At 44.1% G+C, this 21,971-nt stretch overlaps 1 protein-coding gene across 1 annotated transcript in view; it reads right to left on the minus strand.

Moving 5' to 3' along the window:
* LOC115164089 (ras-specific guanine nucleotide-releasing factor 2) overlaps positions 1 to 21,971 on the minus strand; it is a 182,581-nt gene that overhangs the window by 20,146 nt on the left and 140,464 nt on the right. The window contains exon 21 of the mRNA XM_029716198.1: positions 21,532 to 21,595. Coding sequence (XP_029572058.1) covers positions 21,532 to 21,595 — 64 coding nt within the window. The remainder of the gene's footprint in view (positions 1 to 21,531; positions 21,596 to 21,971) is intronic.

Raw genomic sequence — 21,971 nt, forward strand, 5'->3', positions numbered from 1 at the left:
TCATCATGAAGTGCTTTGAGAGGCTAGTTAAGGATCATATCACCTCTACCCTACCTGACATCCTAGACCCATTTAAATTTGCATACCGCCCCAACAGATCCACAGACGATGCAATTGCCATCGCACAGCACACTGCCCTATCCCATCTGGACAAGAAGAATACCAATGTAAGAATGCTGTTCATTAACTATAGCTCAACCTTCAACACCATAGTACCCCCGCCCTGTGCAACTGGTTACTGGACTTCCTGATGGGCGGCCCACAGGTGGTGAATGTAGGAAACACATCTACTTCACTGATCCTCAACACAGGGGCCCCACGTGGGTGCATGCTCAGCCCCCTCCTGTACTCCCTGTTCACCCATGCCACACATGCCTCCAACTCAATCATCAAGTTTGCAGACGACACAACAGATGTAGGCCTGATTACCAACAATGACGAGACAGCCTACAGGGAGGAGGTGAGGACCCTACTGGAGTGGTGCCAGGGAAAATAACCTCTCCCTCAATGTCAACAAAACGAAGGAGCTGATCGTGGATTTTAGGAAACAGCAGAGAGAGCATGCCCCTATCCACATCGATGGGACCACAGTGGAGAAGGTGAAAAGCTTCAAGTTCCACGGCGTACATATCACCGACAATGTGAAATGGTCCATCCACACAGACAGTGGTGAAAAGGCGCAACAGCATCTCTTCAACCTCAGGAGGCTGAAGAAATTCGGCTTGGCCCCTAAGACCCTTACAATTTTTTACAGATGCAGAATTGAGAGCATCCTGTCGGGCTGTATCAATGCCTGGTACGGCAACTGTACTGCCCGCAACCGCAGGACTCTCCAGAGGGTGATGCAGTCTGCCCAACGCATCACCGGGGGCACACTGCCTGCCCTCCAGGACACCTACAGCACCCGATGTCACAGAAGGTCACCCCGCTACCATCCAGAAGGGGCGGTCAGTATAGGTGCATCAAAGTTGGGACCGAAAGACTGAAAAACAACTTCTATCTCAAGGCCAGCAGACTGTAAAATAGCCATCGATAGCCGGCTCCCACCCGATTACTCAACCCTGCACCTTAAAGGCTGCTGCCCTATATTCATAGACATGGGATCATTATCACTTTAACCTGTTGGGGCTAGGGGGCAGTATTGACAATTTCAGGAAAAATATGTGCCCATATTAAACTGCCTCCTACTCAAACTCAGAAACTAGAATATGCATATTATTAGTAGATTTGGATAGAAAACACTCTGAAGTTTCTAAAACCGCTTGAATGGTATCTGTGAGTATAACAGAAATCATATAGCAAGCAAAAACCTGAGAGAAATCCTACCAGGAAGTGGAAATCTGGATGCATGGGCTCTCTTCAAGTCGTTTCCTATTGAATACACGGTGACGTAGTAATAATTGTGACAAGGAGGGGAAGGAGGGGAAGTTGTTGAGGCAGGGGGTGACATCACTTCTGGGGGCGCGTTCACGAGGGAAGATCCTCCCGTTCCAAAACCTTTTTCAAGAAACAGGAACCGTCCGGTTGAAATATTATTGAATCTTCACGCGACATCGTCCACGCGCTTTCTACACTTGGAGTAGCTTACTGGACGCACGAACAACAAGGAGTTATTTGGACATAAATGATGGACTTTATCGAACAAAACAACATTTGTTGTGGACCTGGGATTTCTGGAAGTGCCTTCTGCTGAAGATGATCAAAGGTAAGGGAATATTTCTAATGCAATGTATGATTTTAGATGACTGAGATGGCGGCTATCTGTATAGCCGTGTATTTTTCTGAGCTCAGTACTCAGATTATTGCAAAGAGTGCTTTCCTCGTGAAGCTTTTTTGAAATCTTTCATAGCGTTTGCATAAAGGAGATGTTCACCTATAATTATTTGAATGACAGTTTAATTTTGTATCAATGTTTATGACAAGTATTTTTGTAAATTGTGGCGCTGATTCACCGGCAGTATTTGAGGGAAAATATTTTCTGAACGTCATGCGCCGATGTAAAATGCTGTTTTTATATATAAATATGAACTTTATTGAACAAAAAATGCATGTATTGTGTAACATGATGTCCTAGGAGTGTCATCTGATGAAGATTGTCAAAGGTTAGTGCTGCATTTAGCTGTGTTTTGGGTATTTGTGATGCATGCTAGTTGCTTGGAAAATGGCTGTGTGGTTGTTTTTGTCGATGAACTCTCCTAACATAATCTAATGTTTTGCTTTCGCTGTAAAGCCTTTTTGAAATCAGACAATGTGGTTCGATTCAGGAGAAGTATATCTATAAAATGGTGTAAAATAGTCATATGTTTGAGAAATTTAACCTGTTTGGGCTAGGCGGCAGTATTTACACGGCCGGATAAAAAACGTACCCGATTTAATCTGGTTACTAATCCTACCCAGTAACTAGAATATGCATATACTTATTATATATGGATAGAAAACACCCTAAAGTTTCTAAAACTGTTTGAATGGTGTCTGTGAGTATAACAGAACTCCTATGGCAGGCAAAAACCTGAGAAGGTTTCATGCAGGAAGTGACCTGTCTGACAAGGTGTTGTTGTTCTTGCTTCTGTTTATTGAAGAGTCAGGATCTTAGCTGTAACGTGACAATTCCTACGGCTCCAATAGGCTCTCAGAGCCCGGGAAAAACATGAACGATGACGAGGCAGCCTCAGGCTGAAACACATTATCGCCTTTTCCAAGTGGCCCATCAGAGGAGAATGGAATTAGGCGCGTGCCCGATTCGACCCCGTGCAGTATTTTCCTTCGGCTGTTTAGCTAATTGCAGATTCCCGGTCGGAATATTATCGCTTTTTTACGAGAATAATGGCATAAAAATTTGCACGCCACCGTGATTTACCATTCTGATAGTGTCTAGAACGCACGAACAAAACGTCGCTGATGGAACATAACTATGGATTATTTGGGACCAAACCTACATTTGTTATTGAAGTAGAAGTCCTGGGAGTGCATTCTGACGAAGAACAGGAAAGGTAAGACCATTTTTCTTATAGGAAATGTGATTTTGGTGAAGGCTAAACTGGGTGGGTGTCTAAATAGCTAGCCCGTGATGCCGGGCTATCTACTCAGAATATTGCAAAATGTGCTTCATCCGAAAGCTATTTTAAAATCAGACATATCGAGTGCATAGAGGAGTAATGTATCTATAATTCTTAAAATAATTGTTATGCTTTTTGTGAACGTTTATTGTGAGTAATTTAGTAAATTGTTAGTAAATTCCCCGGAAGTTTGCGGGGGGTATGCTTTTTCTGAACGTCACATGCTAATGTAAAAAGCTGGTTTTTGATATAAATATGAACTTGATTGAACAGACATGCATGTATTGTATAACATAATGTCCTAGGTGTGTCATCTGATGAAGATCATCAAAGGTTAGTGCTGCATTCAGCTGTCTTCTGGGTTTTTGTGACATTATATGCTAGCTTGAAAAATGGGTGTCTGATTATTTCTGGCTGGGTACTCTGCTGACATAATCTAATGTTTTGCTTTCGTTGTAAAGCCTTTTTGAAATCGGACAGTGTGGTTAGATTAACGAGAGTCTTGTTTTTAAATAGCTGTAAAATAGTCATATGTTTGAGAAATTGAAGTAATAGCATTTCAAACGTTTTGAAAATTGCGCCACAGGATTACACTGGCTGTTACGTAGGTGGGACGAATTTGTCCCGCCGGTCCCATAGAGGTTAAGTTATAGCATTTATGAGGTATTTGTATTTGCAAGCGTCCCACCTCGCCCAGGGAGGTTAATAATGGAACACTAGTCGCTTTAATAATGTTTACATAGTGCTTTACTCACTTCATATGTATATACTGTATTCTATTCTACTGTATTTTAGTCAATGCAACTCTGACATTCCTCGTCTTAATATTAATATATTTCTAATTCCATTCTTTAACTTTAGATTTGTGTGTATTGTTAGATATTACTGAGCTGTTGGAGCTAGGAACACAAGCATTTCGCTACACCCACAATAAAATCTGCTAAATATGTGTGTATGTGACCAATAAAATTTGATTTGATTTGACTATCCAACACAACACTGGAACTCTTCCAAGTCAAGGTAAGCTTTCAGTTTTACTAATTTATTGCCACCAGGGCCCACCGGTGTAACTGCTTACTGACTTGACTGTACACTGTAATGTTACTGCATGATTGTAGCGGGTTTACTAATGTGTTAGTTCTATTAGCGATGCTGACTTTGACAGTACTTTAGCTAATATGGTGACAACGATGTAGGCTGTGTGTAGTGGTTTGGCTTAGAAAGTTTTTTTTGCCTGGTCACATACAGCTGATGCGTTGTGCATTGAAGTCCACAAGAGAAGGGAAGAGGTGAGATTGTTTACGCATCAGGGGTGCAATCATTCCGCTGATTCAGGATAGCTTCAGGATAGTCCTCGTTGAGGAAGATGTACATTCCTCTCAAGTTCTTGGCTCTTTCCTGAACCTCAGGAACTTGACCACTATCTTGACCATCTGACCACTATCGGCCTGGGCCTGTCACCTGGGTTGGTGGTGGGTTTTCCAGTCCTGTGGGCGTGCTCCACCTCAATCTTCCTGTGGTCCATCTTGAGTTTTTCCGAGATAATTTCCCACCATCCAGGTCTCATTCCAAGATGGCGTAGCAGTTCAGACGTCCTTTACCCTCCTCTTGTCGTGTCCCGTGTATATATATATATATATATTTACATTTTTCTTCGCATATCTTTTTACATTTTTTCTTCTATAAACTCAACCTCAAAGCACTCTCCTGCAACCCGCTTCACCAATTTAAAAAAGAAAGTATTATTTACCTCAAATCTGAAATCCACAACAGAAGCTAGCCAGAGGTTAGCCATTTTCACTGGCTAACGTTGGAGTTCAGCTAGCCACGGTTAGCTGTCCTCAGCTATCCATTAGCTCGAAAAGCTATCGCCAGTTTTTTTTGTACAGCGCGACTCAGACCAGAGCATGCCGGACCTATTCTCTCTCCTTTCCCCGATTTCTACCGCAGGCTCTAGACATTTACACCTGGATCTTGCAGCTAACTAGCTGCTACCTGAGTGACTATTGGCAACGTCGGTCCCGGAATTAACACACATTATTCCGGAGCTAGCCAGCTGAAGAGTTCCGTCAGCCACTTGTGGGCTTTTCCTGAGCTAGCCAGGTGAAGTGTCTCCTGGGCTACATTCACCTATCCTGACCCGTTTTACTGCCGATGCGGAGCCCCATCGGGCCTTCACGACTGGACCACCGACGTTATCTGCCCGAGGGAGTTATCCAACTGGCCCTTCCGTCGCGACGTAACCTGATCGCCCATCTGCGGCCAACTAATCGTTAGCTGTCTTATCGGCTGCGATCTGAATAGGTCTATCGGACACTTTTCTTGGGCCACTATAACTAACTATTTTTGCCAACTTGGACTGGTCCCCCCTTCCACACGGAACCCCACTAACCCACAGACAGAAACGCCGAGGTGGCTAAAAACAGACCTCCCTCCATCTTCCACCAGCTTGCTACCTATGGCCCGGCTAGCTGTCTGAATCTCACTGGACCCTTTGATCACTCGGCTAAGCATGCCTCTCCTCAATGTCAATATGCAATGTCCATTGCTGTTCTGGTTAGTGTTTATTGGCTTATTTCACTGTAGAGCCTCTAGCCCTGCTCATTATACCTTATCCAACCTCTCAGTTCCTCCACCCACACATGCTATGACATCTTCTGGTTTCAATGATGTTTCTAGAGACAATATCTCTCTCATCATCACTAAATGCCTAGGTTTACCTCCGCTGTATTCACATCCCACCATACCTTTGTCTGTACATTATACCTTGAAGCTAATTTATCGCCCCCAGAAACCTGCTCCTTTTTCTCTCTATTCTGGACGTCACAGACGACCAATTCTTATAGCTTTTAGCCGTACCCTCATACTCATTCTTCTCTGCTCCTCTGGGGATGTAGAGGTGAATCCAGGCCCTGCAGTGCCTGGCTCCACTCCTACTCCCCAGGCGCTCTCTTTTGATGACTTCTGTAACCGTAATAGCCTTGGTTTCATGCATGTTAACATTAGAAGCCTCCTCCCTAAGTTTGTTTTATTCACTGCTTTAGCACACTCTGCCAACCCGGATGTCCTAGCTGTGTCTGAATCTTGGCTTAGGAAGTCCACCAAAAACTCTGAAATCTTCATCCCTAACTACAACGTTTTCAGACAAGATAGAACGACCAAAGGGGGCGGTGTTGCAATCTGCTGCAGAGATAGCCTGCAGAGCTCTGTCCTGCTATCCAGGTCTGTACCCAAACAATTTGAACTTCTACTTTTAAAAAATCCACCTCTCCAAAAACAAGTCTCTCACCGTCGCCGCCTGCTATAGACCCCCCTCGGCCCCTAGCTGTGCTCTGGACACCATATGTGAACTGATTGCCCCCCATCTATCTTCAGAGCTCGTGCTAATAGGTGACCTAAACTGGGACATGCTTAACACCCCAGCCATCCTACAATCCAAGCTTGATGCCCTCAATCTCACACAAATTATTACTGAACCCACCAGGTACAACCCCAAAGCCGCAAACACTGGCACCCTCATAGATATCATCCTAACCAACGTGCCCTCTAAATACACCACTGCTGTTTTCAACCAAGATCTCAGCGATCACTGCCTCATTGCCTGCACCCGTAATGGGTCAGCGGTCAAACGACCTCCACTCATTTTTTTTTTTTTTTTTTTACATTTTAGTCATTTTTAGCAGACGCTCTTATCCATAGCGACTTACATTTCATACATTTCATTTCATACATTTTTTTTTTTTTATCATACTGTCAAACGCTCCCTGAAACATTTCAACGAGCAAGCCTTTCTAATCAACCTGGCCCTGGTATCCTGGAAGGATATTGACCTCATCCCGTCAGTAGAGGATGCCTGGTTATTTTTTTCAAATGCCTTCCTCACCATCTTAAATAAGCATGCCCCTTTCAAGAAATTTAGAACCAAGAACAGATATAGCCCTTGGTTCTCCCCAGACCTGACTGCTCTTAACCAACACAAAAATATCCTGTGGCGTTCTGCATTACAATACACACAGGCAGTTAGAAACGCCAAGGCTAGCTTTTTCAAACAGAAATTTGCTTCCTGCAACTCAAACTCTAAAAAGTTCTGGGACATGGTAAAGTCCATGGAGAATAAGAACACCTCCTCCCAACTGCCCACTGCACTGAGGATAGGAAACTCTGTCACCACCGATAAGCCCACTATAATTGAGAATTTCAATAAGCATTTTTCTACGGCTGGCCATGCTTTCCACCTAACTACCCCTACTGCATTCAACAGCACTGCACCCCCCACAGCTACTCGCCCAAGCCTCCCCATTTCTCCTTCTCCCAAATCCATTCAGCTGATGTTCTGAAAGAGCTGCAAATCTGGACCGCTACAAATCAGCTGGGCTTGACAATCTGGACCCTTGCTTTCTAAAATTATCTGCCGAAATTATTGCAAGCCCTATTACTAGCCTGTTCAACCTCTCTTTCGTGTCGTCTGAGATTCCCATAGATTGGAAAGCAGCTGCTGTAATCCCCCTCGTCAAAGGAGGTGACAATCTTGACCCAAATTGCTACAGACCTATATCCATCCTACCCTGCCTTTCTAAGGTCTTCGAAAGCCAAGTCAACAAACAGATTACCGACCATTTCGAATCCCACCGCACCCTCTCCGCTATGCAATCTGGTTTCAGAGCTGGTCATGGGTGCACCTCAGCCACGCTCAAGGTCCTAAATGACATCGTAACTGCCATCGATAAGAAACAATACTGTGCTGCCGTATTCATTGACCTGGCCAAAGCTTTTGACTCTGTTAATCACCACATCCTCATCGGCAGACTCAGTAGCCTTGGTTTCTCAAACAATTGCGTCGCCTGGTTCACCAACTACTTCTCTGATAGAGTTCAGTGTGTCAAATCGGAGGCCCTGCTGTCCGGATCTCTGGCAGTCTCTATGGGGGTAACACAGGGTTCAATTCTTGGGCCAACTCTTTTCTCTGTATACATCAATGATGTCGCTCTTGCTGCTGGTGAATCTCTGATCCACCTCTACGCAGACGACACCATTCTGTATACTTCTGGCCCTTCTTTGGATACTGTGTTAACAACCCTCCAGACGAGCTTCAATGCCATACAACTCTCCTTCCGTGGTCTCCAACTGCTCCTAAATACAAGTAAAACTAAATGCATGCTCTTCAACCGATCGCTGCCTGCACCTGCCCGCCTGTCCAGCATCACTTCTCTGGACGGTTCTGACTTAGAATTTGTGGACAACTACAAATACCTAGGTGTCTGGTTAGACTCTAAACTCTCCTTCCAGACTCACATCAATCATCTCCAATCCAAAGTTAAATCTAGAATTGGCTTCCTATTTTGCAACAAAGCATCCTTCACTCATGCTGCCAAACATACCCTCGTAAAACTGACCATCCTACCAATCCTCGACTTCGGCGATGTCATTTACAAAATAGCCTCCAATACCCTACTTAACAAGCTGGATGCAGTCTATCACAGTGCCATCCGTTTTGTCACCAAAGCCCCATATACTACCCACCACTGCGACCTGTACGCTCTCGTTGGCTGGCCTTCGCTTCATAATCGTCGCCAAACACATTGGCTCCAGGTCATCTACAAGACCCTGCTAGGTAAAGTCCCCCCTTATCTCCGCTCACTGGTCACCATAGCTGCACCCACCTGTAGCACGCGCTCCAGCAGGTATATCTCTCTGGTCACCCCTAAAGCCAACTCCTCCTTTGGTCGTCTCTCCTTCCAGTTCTCTGCTGCCAATGACTGGAACGAACTACAAAAATCTCTGAAACTGGAAACACTTATCTCCCTCACTAGCTTTAAGCACCAGCTATCAGAGCAGCTCCCAGATCACGGCACCTGTACATAGCCCATCTATAATTTAGCCCAAACTACTACCTCTTCCCCTACTGTATTTATTTATTTTCTTTATTATTTTGCTCCTTTGCACCATATTATTTATATTTTAACTTTGAACTTTCTTCAAATTACAAATCTACCATTCCAGTGTTTTACTTGCTATACTTTATTTACTTTGCCACCATGGCCTTTTTTGCCTTTACCTCCCTTATCTCACATCATTTGCTCACATTGTATATAGTCTGATTTTTGTCTACTGCATCATTGATTGTATGTTGTTTTACTCCATGTGTAACTCTGTGTTTTTGTATGTTGTCGAACTGCTTTGCTTTATCTTGGCCAGGTCGCAATTGTAAATGAGAACTTGTTCTCAACTTGCCTACCTGGTTAAATAAAGGTGAAATAAATAAATAAATAAAATATGGAGATTCTGCAATTCCGTCCACAACCATGTTGTTCCACCTTGATTGTCCTTCGAGATAATCCGATTTCTCACTGTTTCTCACTGTTATCATGGATTCATCATAGAAACTAAATATACTGCTCAAAGAAATAAAGGGAACACTAAACAACACATCCTAGATCTGAATGAAATAAATAATCTTATTAAATACTTTTTTCTTTACATAGTTGAATGTGCTGACAACAAAATCACACAAAAATAATCAATGGAAATCCAATTTATCAACCCATGGAGGTCTGGATTTGGAGTCACACTCAAAATTAAAGTGGAAAACCACACTACAGGCTGATCCAACTTTGAAGTAATGTCCTTAAAACAAGTCAAAATGAGGCTCAGTAGTGTGTGTGGCCTCCACGTGCCTGTATGACCTCCCTACAACGCCTGGGCATACTCCTGATGAGGTGGCGGATGGTCTCCTAAGGGATCTCCTTCCAGACCTGGACTAAAGCATCCGCCAACTCCTGGACAGTCTGTGGTGCAACGTGGCGTTGGTGGATGGAGCGAGACATGATGTCCCAGATGTGCTCAATTGGATTCAGGTCTGGGGAACGGGCGGGCCAGTCCATAGCATCAATGCCTTCCTCTTGCAGGAACTGCTGACACACTCCAGCCACATGAGGTCTAGCATTGTCTTGCATTAGGAGGAACCCAGGGCCAACCGCACCAGCATATGGTCTCACAAGGGGTCTGAGGATCTCATCTTGGTACCTAATGGCAGTCAGGCCACCCCACACCATGACTGACCCACCGCAGAACCAGTCATGCTGGAGGATGTTGCAGGCAGCAGAACGTTCTCCATGGCGTCTCCAGACTCTGTCACGTCTGTCACGTGCTCAGTGTGAACCTGCTTTCATCTGTGAAGAACACAGGGCACCAGTGGCGAATTTGCCAATCTTGGTGTTCTCTGGCAAATGCCAAACGTCCTGCACGGTGTTGGGCTGTAAGCACAACCCCCACCTGTGGACGTCGGGCCCTCATACCACCCTCGTGGAGTCTGTTTCTGACCATTTGAGCAGACACATGCACATTTGTGGCCTGCTGGAGGTCATTTTGCAGGGCTCTGGCAGTGCTTCTCCTGCTCCTCCTTGCACAAAGGCGGAGGTAGCGGTCCTGCTGCTGGGTTGTTGCCCTCCTACGGCCTCCTCCACGTCTCCTGATGTACTGGCCTGTCTCCTGGTAGAGCCTCCATGCTCTGGACACTACGCTGACAGACACAGCAAACCTTCTTGCCACAGCTCGCATTGATCTGTCATCCTGGATGAGCTGCACTACCTGAGCCACTTGTGTGGGTTGTAGACTCCGTCTCATGCTACCACTAGAGTGAAAGCACCGCCAGCATTCAAAAGTGACCAAAACATCAGCCAGGAAGCATAGGAACTGAGAAGTGGTCTGTGGTCCCCACCTGCAGAACCACTCCTTTATTGGGGGTGTCTTGCTAATTGCCTATAATTTCCACCTGTTGTCTATTCCATTTGCACAACAGCATGTGAAATGTATTGTCAATCAGTGTTGCTTCCTAAGTGGACAGTTTCATTTCACAGAAGTGTGATTGACTTGGAGTTACATTGTGTTGTTTAAGTGTTCCCTTTGTTTTTTTGAGCAGTGTACATTACAACGGAACGTTTTGATTAGTGTAATGTTAGCTAGCTACATAGTTGTCTTTGTATCAAAGATAAAGGTGTAGTACAGAGAAACTATCGAGGTTAGCTAGCCAGCTACATTTTCAAACAAAGTCAACAACGCAACCACTGCTAGCTAGCCAACTTTACCAGCTAGCAGTACTGTATCATTTTAGTCAATAAGATTTTTGCAACGTAAGCTTAACTTTCTGAACATTCGAGATGTGTAGTCCACTTGTGTAGCTAGCAGGACTGACTTTGTGTTAGCTAGCCAACATTTAATTACTTCTGCGTTATGAAAGGAACTAGACACGGACACGAATGATCCATTGGTAGTTTGTTGTAACCAAGTATTGGTGCTAACTGTATGTTATTGGATGCTAGCATGCTAGTTAGCTACGGCGTTAGCTACTGGGTGGGTTTCACGGAAGAATACTGTACCACGTTATCTAGCTGAATAAACTAAGTTTGAGCCTATTCCTGGAAACATTGAACCACTGTAGTTTACATCAATTATAATTTCTAAAGTGGAAGTTGGAAGAGTTATATTTGAGTGTTTCAGTGAAAGGTTAGTGAGGGAGGCCCTGCTCTCTCACTTCCCCAGTTGTTTAGTTAATTTTCATTCCAATCCACTTTGCATTAGCATAGCCTCTTCTGTAGCCTGTCAACTATGTGTCTGTCAATCCCTGTTCTCTCCTCTCTGCACAGGCCATACAAACGCTTCACACCGCGTGGCTGCTGCCACTCTAACCTGGTGGTCCCAGCGCGCACGACCCACGTGGAGTTCCAGGTCTCTGGCAGCCTCTGGAACTGCCGGTCTGCGGCCAACAAGGCAGAGTTCATCTCAGCCTATGCTACCCTCCAGTCCCTCGACTTCTTGGCTCTGACGGAAACATGGATTACCACAGAAAACAATGTTACTCCTACTGCTCTCTCCTCGTCTGACCACGTGTTCTCGCATACCCCGAGAGCATCTGGTCAGCGGGGTGGTGGCACTGGAATCCTCATCTCTCCCAAGTGGACATTCTCTCTTTCTCCCCTGACCCATCTGTCTATCTCCTCCTTTGAATTCCATGCTGTCACAGTCACTAGCCCATTCAAGCTTAACATCCTTATCATTTATCGCCCTCCAGGTTCCCTTGGAGAGTTCATCAATGAGCTTGACGCCTTGATAAGTTCCTTTCCTGAGGATGGCTCACCCCTCACAGTTCTGGGTGACTTTAACCTCCCTACGTCTACCTTTGACTCATTTCTCTCTGCCTCCTTTTTTCCACTCCTCTCCTCTGTTGACCTCACCCTCTCACCGTCCCCCCTACTCACAAGGCAGGCAATACGCTTGACCTCACTAGATGCTTTTCTTCTACTAATCTCACTGCAACTCCCCTCCAAGTCTCTGACCACTACCTTGTATCCTTTTCCCTCTCGCTCTCCTCCAACACTACTCACTCTGCACCTACTCAGATGGTATTGCGCCATCACAACCTTCGCTCTCTCTCTCCCGCTACTCTCTCCTCTTCCATCCTATCATCTCTTCCCTCTGCTCAACCTTCTCCAACCAATCTCCTGATTCTGCCTCCTCAACCCTCCTCTCCTCCCTTTCTGCATCCTTTGACTCTCTATGTCCCCTATCCTCCCGGCCAGCTCGGTCCTCCCCTCCTGCTCCGTGGCTTGACGACTCATTGCGAGCTCACAGAACAGGGCTCCGGGCAGCCGAGTGGAAATGGAGGAAAACTAGCCTCCCTGCTGACCTGGCATCTTTTCACTCGCTCCTCTCTACATTTTCTTCCTCTGTTTCTGCTGCTAAAGCCACATTCTACCACTCTAAATTCCAAGCATCTGCCTCTAACCCTAGGAAGCTCTTTGCCACCGTCTCCTCCCTCCGGAATCCTCCCCCCCCCCCCCTCCTCCCTCTCTGCGGATGACTTCGTCAACCATTTTGAAAAGAAGGTTGACGACATCCGATCCTCGTTTGTTAACCTGTTATGGATAGGGGGCAGTATTTACACGGCCGGATAAAAAAACGTACCCGATTTAATCTGATTATTACTGCTGCCCAGAAACTAGAATATGCATATAATTATTAGCTTTGGATAGCAAACACTCCAAAGGTTCTAAAACTGGTGTCTGTGAGTATAACGGTGTCTGTGAGTATAACAGAACTAATGGTGTCTGTGAGTATAACAGAACTCATTTGGCAGGCCAAAACCTGAGAAGATTCCAAACAGGAAGCGCCCTCTCTGACCATTTCTTGGCCTTCTTGATCATCTCTATCCAAAACAGGGGATCTCTGATGTAACGGGACACTTTCTACGGCTCCCATAGGCTCTCAGAAGGCGGCAAAAAGCTGAATGATGTCTTTGCAGGCCCTGGCTGAAAAACACTAGCGCATTTAGATAGTGGTCGATCAGAGAACAGAGACTGGAGGCGCGTGCTTGAGGCGACACCATGTTTTTATTCTTTCGTCTTTGAACGAAAACAACGACTTCCGGTCAGAATATTATCGCTTTTTTACGAGAAAAATAGCATAAAAATTGATTTTAAACAGCGGTTGACATGCTTCGAAGTACGGTAATGGAATATTTAGAAATATTTTGTCACGAAACGCGTCGGGCGCGTAACCCTTCGTCACCCTTGGATAGTGTCTTGAACGCACGAACAAAACGCCGCTATTTGGATATAACTATGGATTATTTTGAACCAAACCAACATTTGTTATTGAAGTAGAAGTCCTGGGAGGGCATTCTGACGAAGAACAGCAAAGGTAATCCAATTTTTCTTATAGTAAATCTGAGTTTGGTGAGGGTCAAACTTGGTGGGTGTCAAAATAGCTAGCCTGTGATGGCGAGCTATCTACTCAGAATATTGCAAAATGTGCTTTCACCGAAAAGCTATTTTAAAATCAGACACATCGATTGCATAAAGGAGTTTTGTATCTATAATTCTTAAAATAATTGTTATGTTTTTTGTGAACGTTTATCGTGAGTAATTTAGTAAATTCACCGGAAGTGTTCGGTGGGAATGCTAGTTCTGAACGTCACATGCTAATGTAAAAAGCTGTTTTTTGATATAAATATGAACTTGATTGAACAAAACATGCATGTATTGTATAACATAATGTCCTAGGAGTGTCATCTGATGAAGATCATCAAAGGTTAGTGCTGCATTTAGCTGTGGTTTTGTTTTTTGTGACATTATATGCTAGCTTGAAAAATGGGTGTCTGATTATTTCTGGCTGGGTACTCTGCTGACATAATCTAATGTTTTGCTTTCGCTGTAAAGCCTTTTTGAAATCAGACAGTGTGGTTAGATAAAGGAGAGTCTTGTCTTTAAAATGGTGTAAAAAAGTTTTTGGATTTTTGAGGAATTTGTAATTCGCGCCACGCCTATCATTGGATATTGGAGCAGGTGTTCCGCTCGCGGAACGTCTAGATGTAAGAAGTCAAACGACACTGCTGGTCCTGCTCACATTGTCCTACCCTATGCTTTGACCTCTTTCTCCCCTCTCTCTCCAGATGAAATCTTGCGACTTGTGACGGCTGGCCGCCCAACAACCTGCCCGCTTGACCCTATCCCCTCCTCCCTTCTCCAGACCATTTCCGGAGACCTTCTCCCTTACCTCACCTCGCTCATCAACTCATCCTTGACCGCTGGCTACGTCCCTTCCGTCTTCAAGAGAGCGAGAGTTGCACCCCTTCTCAAAAACCCTACACTCGATCCCTCCGATGTCAACAACTACAGACCAGTATCCCTTCTTTCTTTTCTCTCAAACTCTTGAGCGTGCCATCCTTGGCCAGCTCTCTTGCTATCTCTCTTCTTGATCCAAATCAGTCAGGTTTCAAGACTGGACATTCAACTGAGACTTCTCTTCTCTGTGTCACGGAGGCTCTCCGCACTGCTAAAGCTAACTCCCTCTCCTCTGCTCTCATCCTTCTAGACCTATCTGCTGCCTTTGATACTGTGAACCATCAGATCCTCCTCTCCACCCTCTCCGAGTTGGGCATCTCCGGCGCGGCTCACTCTTGGATTGCGTCCTACCTGACAGGTCACTCCTACAAAGGTGGCGTGGCGAGAATCTGTCTCCGCACCACGTGCTCTCACCAATGGTGTCTCCCAGGGCTCAGTTCTAGGCTCTCTCCTATTCTCGCTATACACCAAGTCACTTGGCTCTGTCATATCCTCACATGGTCTCTCCTATCATTGCTACGCAGACGACACACAATTAATCTTCTCCTTTCCCCCTTCTGATAACCAGGTGGCGAATCGCATCTCTTTGTCATGGTAACAACAGGTTACGCTGTTACTCCTCGCAGATCCAGACAGGGCAGGTCGCACGGAAGATTGATAACAACAAACAGTAGGGTTCAAGACAGCCACAAGCTTAGAACAATCCACTCCACTGATCCCTGACCTACGGGGGGTGCAGACATCTGTTCCAGCCCAGCAATAGCACACTTGATTATTAACTAACTAGGTTTGATACATTGAATCAGGTGTGTTAGTGCTGGGCTGGAACAGAAGCATGGACACCCAGCAGGGTTGGCCTGTTCCATTTCTAATAGGTTTATAAACTCAGCAAAAAAAGAAACATCTCTTTTTCAGGACCCTGTTGTTCAACGATAATGAGTAAAAATCCAAATAACTTCACAGATCTTCATTGTAAAGGGTTTAAACACTGTTTCCCATGCTTGTTCAATGAACCATAAACAATTAATGAACATGCACCTGTGGAACGGTCGTTAAGACACTAACAGCTTACAGACGGTAGGCAATTAAGGTCACAGTTATGAAAACTTAAGACACTAAAGAGGCATTTCTAATGACTCTGAAAAACACCAAAAGAAAGATGCTCAGGGTTCCTGCTCATCTGCGTGAACGTGCCTTAGGCATGCTGCATGGAGGCATGAGGACTGCAGATGTGGCCAGGGCAATAAATTGCAATGTCTGTACTGTGAGACGCCTAAGACAGCGCTACAGGGAGACAGGACGGACAGCTGATCGTCCTTGCAGTGGCAGACCACGTGTAACAACACCTGCACAGGATCGGTACATCTGAACATCACAACTGTGGGACAGGTACAGGATGGCATCAACAACTGCCCGAGATACACCAGGAACGCACAATCCGTCCATCAGTGCTGACTGTCCGCAATAGGCTGAGAGAGGCTGGACTGAGGGCTTGTAGGCCTGTTGTAAGGCAGGTCCTCACCTGACATCACCGGCAACAACATCGCCTATGGGCACAAACCCACCGTCCCTGGACCAGACAGGACAGGCAAAAAGTGCTCTCCACTGACGAGTCGTGGTTTTGTCTCACCAGGGGTGATGGTCGGATTCGTGTTTATCGTCGAATGGAATGAGCGTTACACCGAGGCCTATACTCTGGAGTGGGATCAATTTGGAGGTGGAGGGTCCATCATGGTCTGGGGCGTTGTGTCACAGCATCATTGGACTGAGTTTGTTGTCATTGCAGGCAATCTCAACTCTGTACGTTACAGGGAAGACATCCTCCTCCCTCATTCGGTACCCTACCTGCAGGCTCATCCTGACATTATGGCAGCATTCGTGCAAAACTGAAAGCGCGAACCACTGTTTTTAATCATGGAAAGGCGACCGGAAACATGACCGAATACAAACAGTGTAGCTATTCACTCCGCAAGGCAATCAAACAAGCTAAGCGCCTGTATAGAGACAAAGTAGAGCAATTCAACGGCTCATACACAAGAAGTATGTGGCAGGGTCTACTGTCAATCACGGATTACAAAAAGAAAACCAGCCCCGTCGTGGACACTGACGTCTTGCTCCCAGACAAATTAAACAACAGAAATGTCTGGGAACTTGCAGGTGCCTTGGTGGAAGAGTGGGGTAACATCTCACAGCAAGAACTGGCCAATCTGGTGCAGTCCACGAGGATGAGATGCACTGCAGTACTTAATGCAACTGGTGGCCACACCAAATACTGACTGTAACTTTTGATATTGACCCCCCCCCCTTAGTTCTGGGACACATTATTACATTTCTATTAGTCACATGTCTGTGAAACATGTTCAGTTTGTCTCAGTTGTTGAATCTTGTTATGTTCATACAAATATTTACACATGTTAAGTTTGCTGAAAATAAATGCAGTTGACAGTGAGTCAGTGAGACAGTGACTTAAACTGTATTTTTGTTCACAAAATGTGCTAACATAAAATCCATGGTATACAAGGATGTACCCTTATTCTCTTGGGACATTCATTGGGATCTCTTCATCTGCAGACAGGGTTTTACATCTCTCTGTATCAGAGGACAGAAATCATCACAAAAGAAACAGACTGCATTACACAAATTAGACAGCACTGAATATTATATTGTTATATCTCTCTGTCCTCAGTTTTTCTCACTAGGGACTGGAACTGGAGAATATTTTCATAATGTCCCTCCACAAAGGTACCTGCCTTATCCAGAGTAGCCCACTCTCCCTTCTGAAAGCTTGAACTGCTAGCGAATTCATTCACCCTCTTCCATGGCTGTTAGCTAGCTACCTAGCTACAACTGCATTTAGACTTAGAATGATAAATACATCAAGATAGCTAGCTGACTAGCTAATATCAAGTTAGCATAACTGGTGAAATTGTATCCACTTGGCCAGCTATACGGTATGTAAAGTTAGCTAACATTACATTAGCAGCTCATTTGAGTTAGCCTGCACACTAAGGTTCTGTAGCAAGCTAGCTAGCTAATAACGTAAACTCACCCCATTCCGTACAAATGTGCGCAACCGCGACATTCAAACGAGGCTATAAAGAAAACTAATGGGACTGTAGCGACTGTGTTGACTTCAAAATCTGGGGTGTGAACTACGTTTCTATTCAAGCATTGACCGACATGGTAATGGCTCTATAGTATTGGAGGAAAGCTGAAAAAACGGACCCTCCGTTACATCGTGACGTGTCATGCCGTAACGTACAGCACGCATAAAACAACTATTTCTGTCTTACAATCTCTCTCCACCAGGTGTAGCACTTCTCTCATCGTTTAAAAACAAGAAATGGACAGTGACGGGGGTAAGGGGGGGATACCTAGTCATTTTTTGCGTCATCACTGTAAGCGACCATGACTCTCAAAGCCGCTGTTTACTTCTGAAGATCACTTTTGCACCGCCCTAAAAACCCGATTCAAATTCGACACAAACCTTCAAATAGGTATATAATGACACATTATATAAACTCTTTATAGTGTTTTATTTATATTTTAGAGGTGATAAGGTGATAAGTTGGACAGGTCGAGTGAAAAAAAGCCATTTTCCCACACATCTCCTCTCATTCTCACTATCACGCATTAGTTTCGCTTCCCCACCCGCCATTTTTAAAAAGACCCGACGTAGCTCATTGCCTTCTTGAATTATGCAGAAACGGGCAGCGTGGAGGTCATGTCATTAATTTTGTTGGAAAGGGGAGAAATTGTGCTTTACAATGGTATTGACATTACAGTTGATCTGGAAGTAAAACGTTTTTGGGGCGCTAAAATAAACGTACAAAAAATTGTACCGACCAAGGTGATGTACAAAAGTGCGTGAGTTTACGTTAATACATTGTTTTTGATCATTTCAAAATATATTTACTTACTTGAAAAGGGGTTCCCACTGCCTCCATTTTCTGGCTCCTTAGAAAAACGAAATCATTTGCAATCTTCCCGAAGTTTTGGTGGTAGCAAAATGCAGCCAGCCATGTGGACGATTGGAGAACTTCCAACAGACTGACTATGGTCTTCCAACATGGTGACTGGTGCGGTTGCTAGGTGATTTGTGACGCAACTGTAAGCCCCTATGACTAGTGACACGTGTCATAATGGCTTCACCATATAAATGTGATCTTATTCTATTTCTATGGATACAAATCAGCACTAATCATTGCTCGCTTGCTAGATATCAAAGTCAGTGTTCACTTGGGGCCAATGGTGAAATGAATTGCACTTTTTTGTCAAATTAGTAAACTGGCTGGTTGAGTTTTACAAACTTGATAAGCCACAGGAGTTAAAATTTGATAATCACAATGAAAATAAAGCACATACACTGACATTTGATTAACTTAAAACCTGTTAAACTGAGCTGTTCTTTTGGACCCAGTACCGGTTCTGCAGCGCTTAGCCTAAGTGGTTCCTAATGGGTCATTTTCAGTCAAAAAAATAGAAAGTGACATATCATTTGAAAGCTACAGCACTTGTCTTTTTGGAAATCTAGCTCAAATCTTAGTGCTGGTAATGTCATAAAATGTCATATCATACCTGTAAGATGAAAAATTAAGACATATCACGTTGCACAAGCCCTGCGCGTTTAAAACGTTAGTTTTTTTTGTATCCTTTCGAAATGGTATTTAGTGACACATTTTATTTCAAACCTAGACTTTCAAATCTCTTATTCCCCTACGTGAGTTTACGTTACAATTCGGGAACCCAACCCCCACCCCACAAGTCATTTTTACAAATATGTATTTATACATTTTTCCTGCTGGTTCTGTAATTGTCATGTTGTTCCTGAATCCCACGGTTTTTACCTTTCTAATAGTACTAAACATATGTTTGTAGGACTTATAGTTAATAAAGGTCATTTTCAATATATGTATTGCTTAGAAAATGCCAACAGAGGGCGTCAGACCTCATCCAGTGGCAGTTTAGATTTAGGCAGTTTAGATCTAATCCCTAAACTACATTTAAATTTGATTTTAAAACAATTGAGCAAATAAACCAAATATTGGTTTAAAGTCTAAATTTGGTTTAGAAGAAGGATTCAATTTAACTACACTGAACACTGAATATAAACACATGTAAAGTGCTGGTCCCTTGTTTTATGAGTTGAAAAAAAAGATCCCAAAAATGTTGTGTACAAATTTGTTTACATCCCTGTTAGTGAGCATTTTATCCTTTGTCAAGATAATTATGCGAGAGAGAGGTGTGGCATATCAAGAAGCTGATTAAACAGCATGATCATTACACAGGGGCACCTTGTGCTAGGAACAATACAAGTTTTGTCACACAACACAATGCCACAGATGTCTCACGTTTTGAGTGAGCATGCAATTGGCATGCTGACTGCAGGAATGTCCACCAGAGCTGTTGCCAGAGAATGTAATGTTTATTTCTCTACCATAAGCCGCCAACATCGTTTTAGAGAATTTGGCAGTACGTCCAACTGGCTTCATAACCGCAGACCACGTGTAACCATGCCAGCCCAGGACCTCCACATCCGGCTTCTCACCTGTGGGATCGTCAGAGGAGGGAGGGGAAACTCATTCTGATTGGCTGGGTCTGGCTCCCCAGTGGGTCGGCCTGGCTCCCCAGTGGGTGGACCTATGCCCTCTCAGTCCCACCCATGGCTGTGCCCCTGCCCAGTCATGTGATATCCACAGATTAGGGCCTAATTTATTTATTTCAGTTGACTGATTTACTTATATGAACTGTAACTCAGCAAAATCTTTGAAATTGTTGAATGTTGCGTGTATATTTTTGTTCAGTTTGGTATTCATTTAAAACTAGGTTTAAAGTTTTGTGCAACAACATTAATAGTTAAACCTTGATTTAACCCAGTTTAAGAGTTAATCCATTTTGATGCAACCCACCCTTAATGTGTAAGTGAACAGATCAGTTTGCAGACAGACATGAGGGCAGTTTCCCATCCAGTGGAGGGAGAGGGGAGCAAAAATATCCAGTGTCACAGTGGTAATATTTAAACACAACTGGAGACATCAGTCATTTTTGCGACAGGTTATTATTGACATGTCAGCGCTAGCAAAATAGTGTAGAAGCAATTGCTAACTAACTGTAAACAATTGTAGGAATCTTGGCTAACTGTGAGGCAAACAATTCACTTATTTATTTAGTTAACCTGTCTGATCAAAGACTAAAACTTCTAAAATATAGCTAACTAAATCACAGGTCTCCTTTTACTGTACATTATAAGGTCGTCCGGGTTCGGGTTTGGCCGGGGTAGGCCGTCATTGTAAATAATACTTTTTTCTTAACTGACTTGCTTAATTAAATAAAGGTTAAATAAATATGAGGAAGGTGAGTGACGTGATTGATGGAGAGAGGGATAGGATGAGGTAGGACAGAACTATGACTGGCGTCTCTCTACTGGATAGTGCTAAGGGTTTGGAGGGGACTTATCAGGGGTTGATTATCTGGGGAGTGTGGACACTCTTACCAAGATGAAGTGTAGCAGGGGACAGCTTTTCTGGAAAATTCAGAAGAGGTATCAGTTCCGTACAAAGGTGGCAGAGTTCACCAGGGCTAAGGTGAATGAGAAAGGAGGAATGTCCTAACAACAATGATCAGCTCATATTTGATGATGCACAGAGCACTAGGAACCATTCACTAGGAAACAATCAGAATCAAATGGGACAATATGGTTAGGGACTAACATGAACTTGTCCAGTAAGAAAGGCTTGTTTTCGTTGCAAAATGTGTTCTGTTTTACTACGGTGTGCACTAATGAATACACCCCATGTCTTAGCTAGAGAGGTTTGTGAGTAAATGAGAGGGGTTGCTGGATAGTGTCGTTTTCTCACCATCTGAAGGATGTCTTCTATCCTCAGCTGGGCATCTGCTTCCTGCTCATCCAGAGAAAGGGTACTGCAGAAACATTTCACCTGATTGGTCAATACTAGTCATAAAACTAGATGATTGATCTATACCTCTACCAAGTACATAACATGTGTAATTGTCCAGGCTGCTGTCATACATTTAAAATGTTAATGTTTAACCTGAATAATAGGCTGATAATGACTAAGTGGACTGGGATCGGATGCCTGTCGTTGGTTTCATGACTATCTAAAGGATAGAAGTCAGGCTGTTAGAGTCGACGGCATCCAGTCGGAGCCATTGGAGTTGGTTAAAGGGGTCCCACAAGGTTCTATACTTGGTCCATTACTGTTCACTCTCTACATAAACAATATCGGTGATGAGATAAGGAAGTGTAAAATGTATCTATATGCTGATGACACTGTCA

Source organism: Salmo trutta, chromosome 27 (genome assembly GCF_901001165.1).
Source record: "Salmo trutta chromosome 27, fSalTru1.1, whole genome shotgun sequence".
Classification (NCBI taxonomy): Eukaryota; Metazoa; Chordata; class Actinopteri; order Salmoniformes; family Salmonidae; genus Salmo; species Salmo trutta.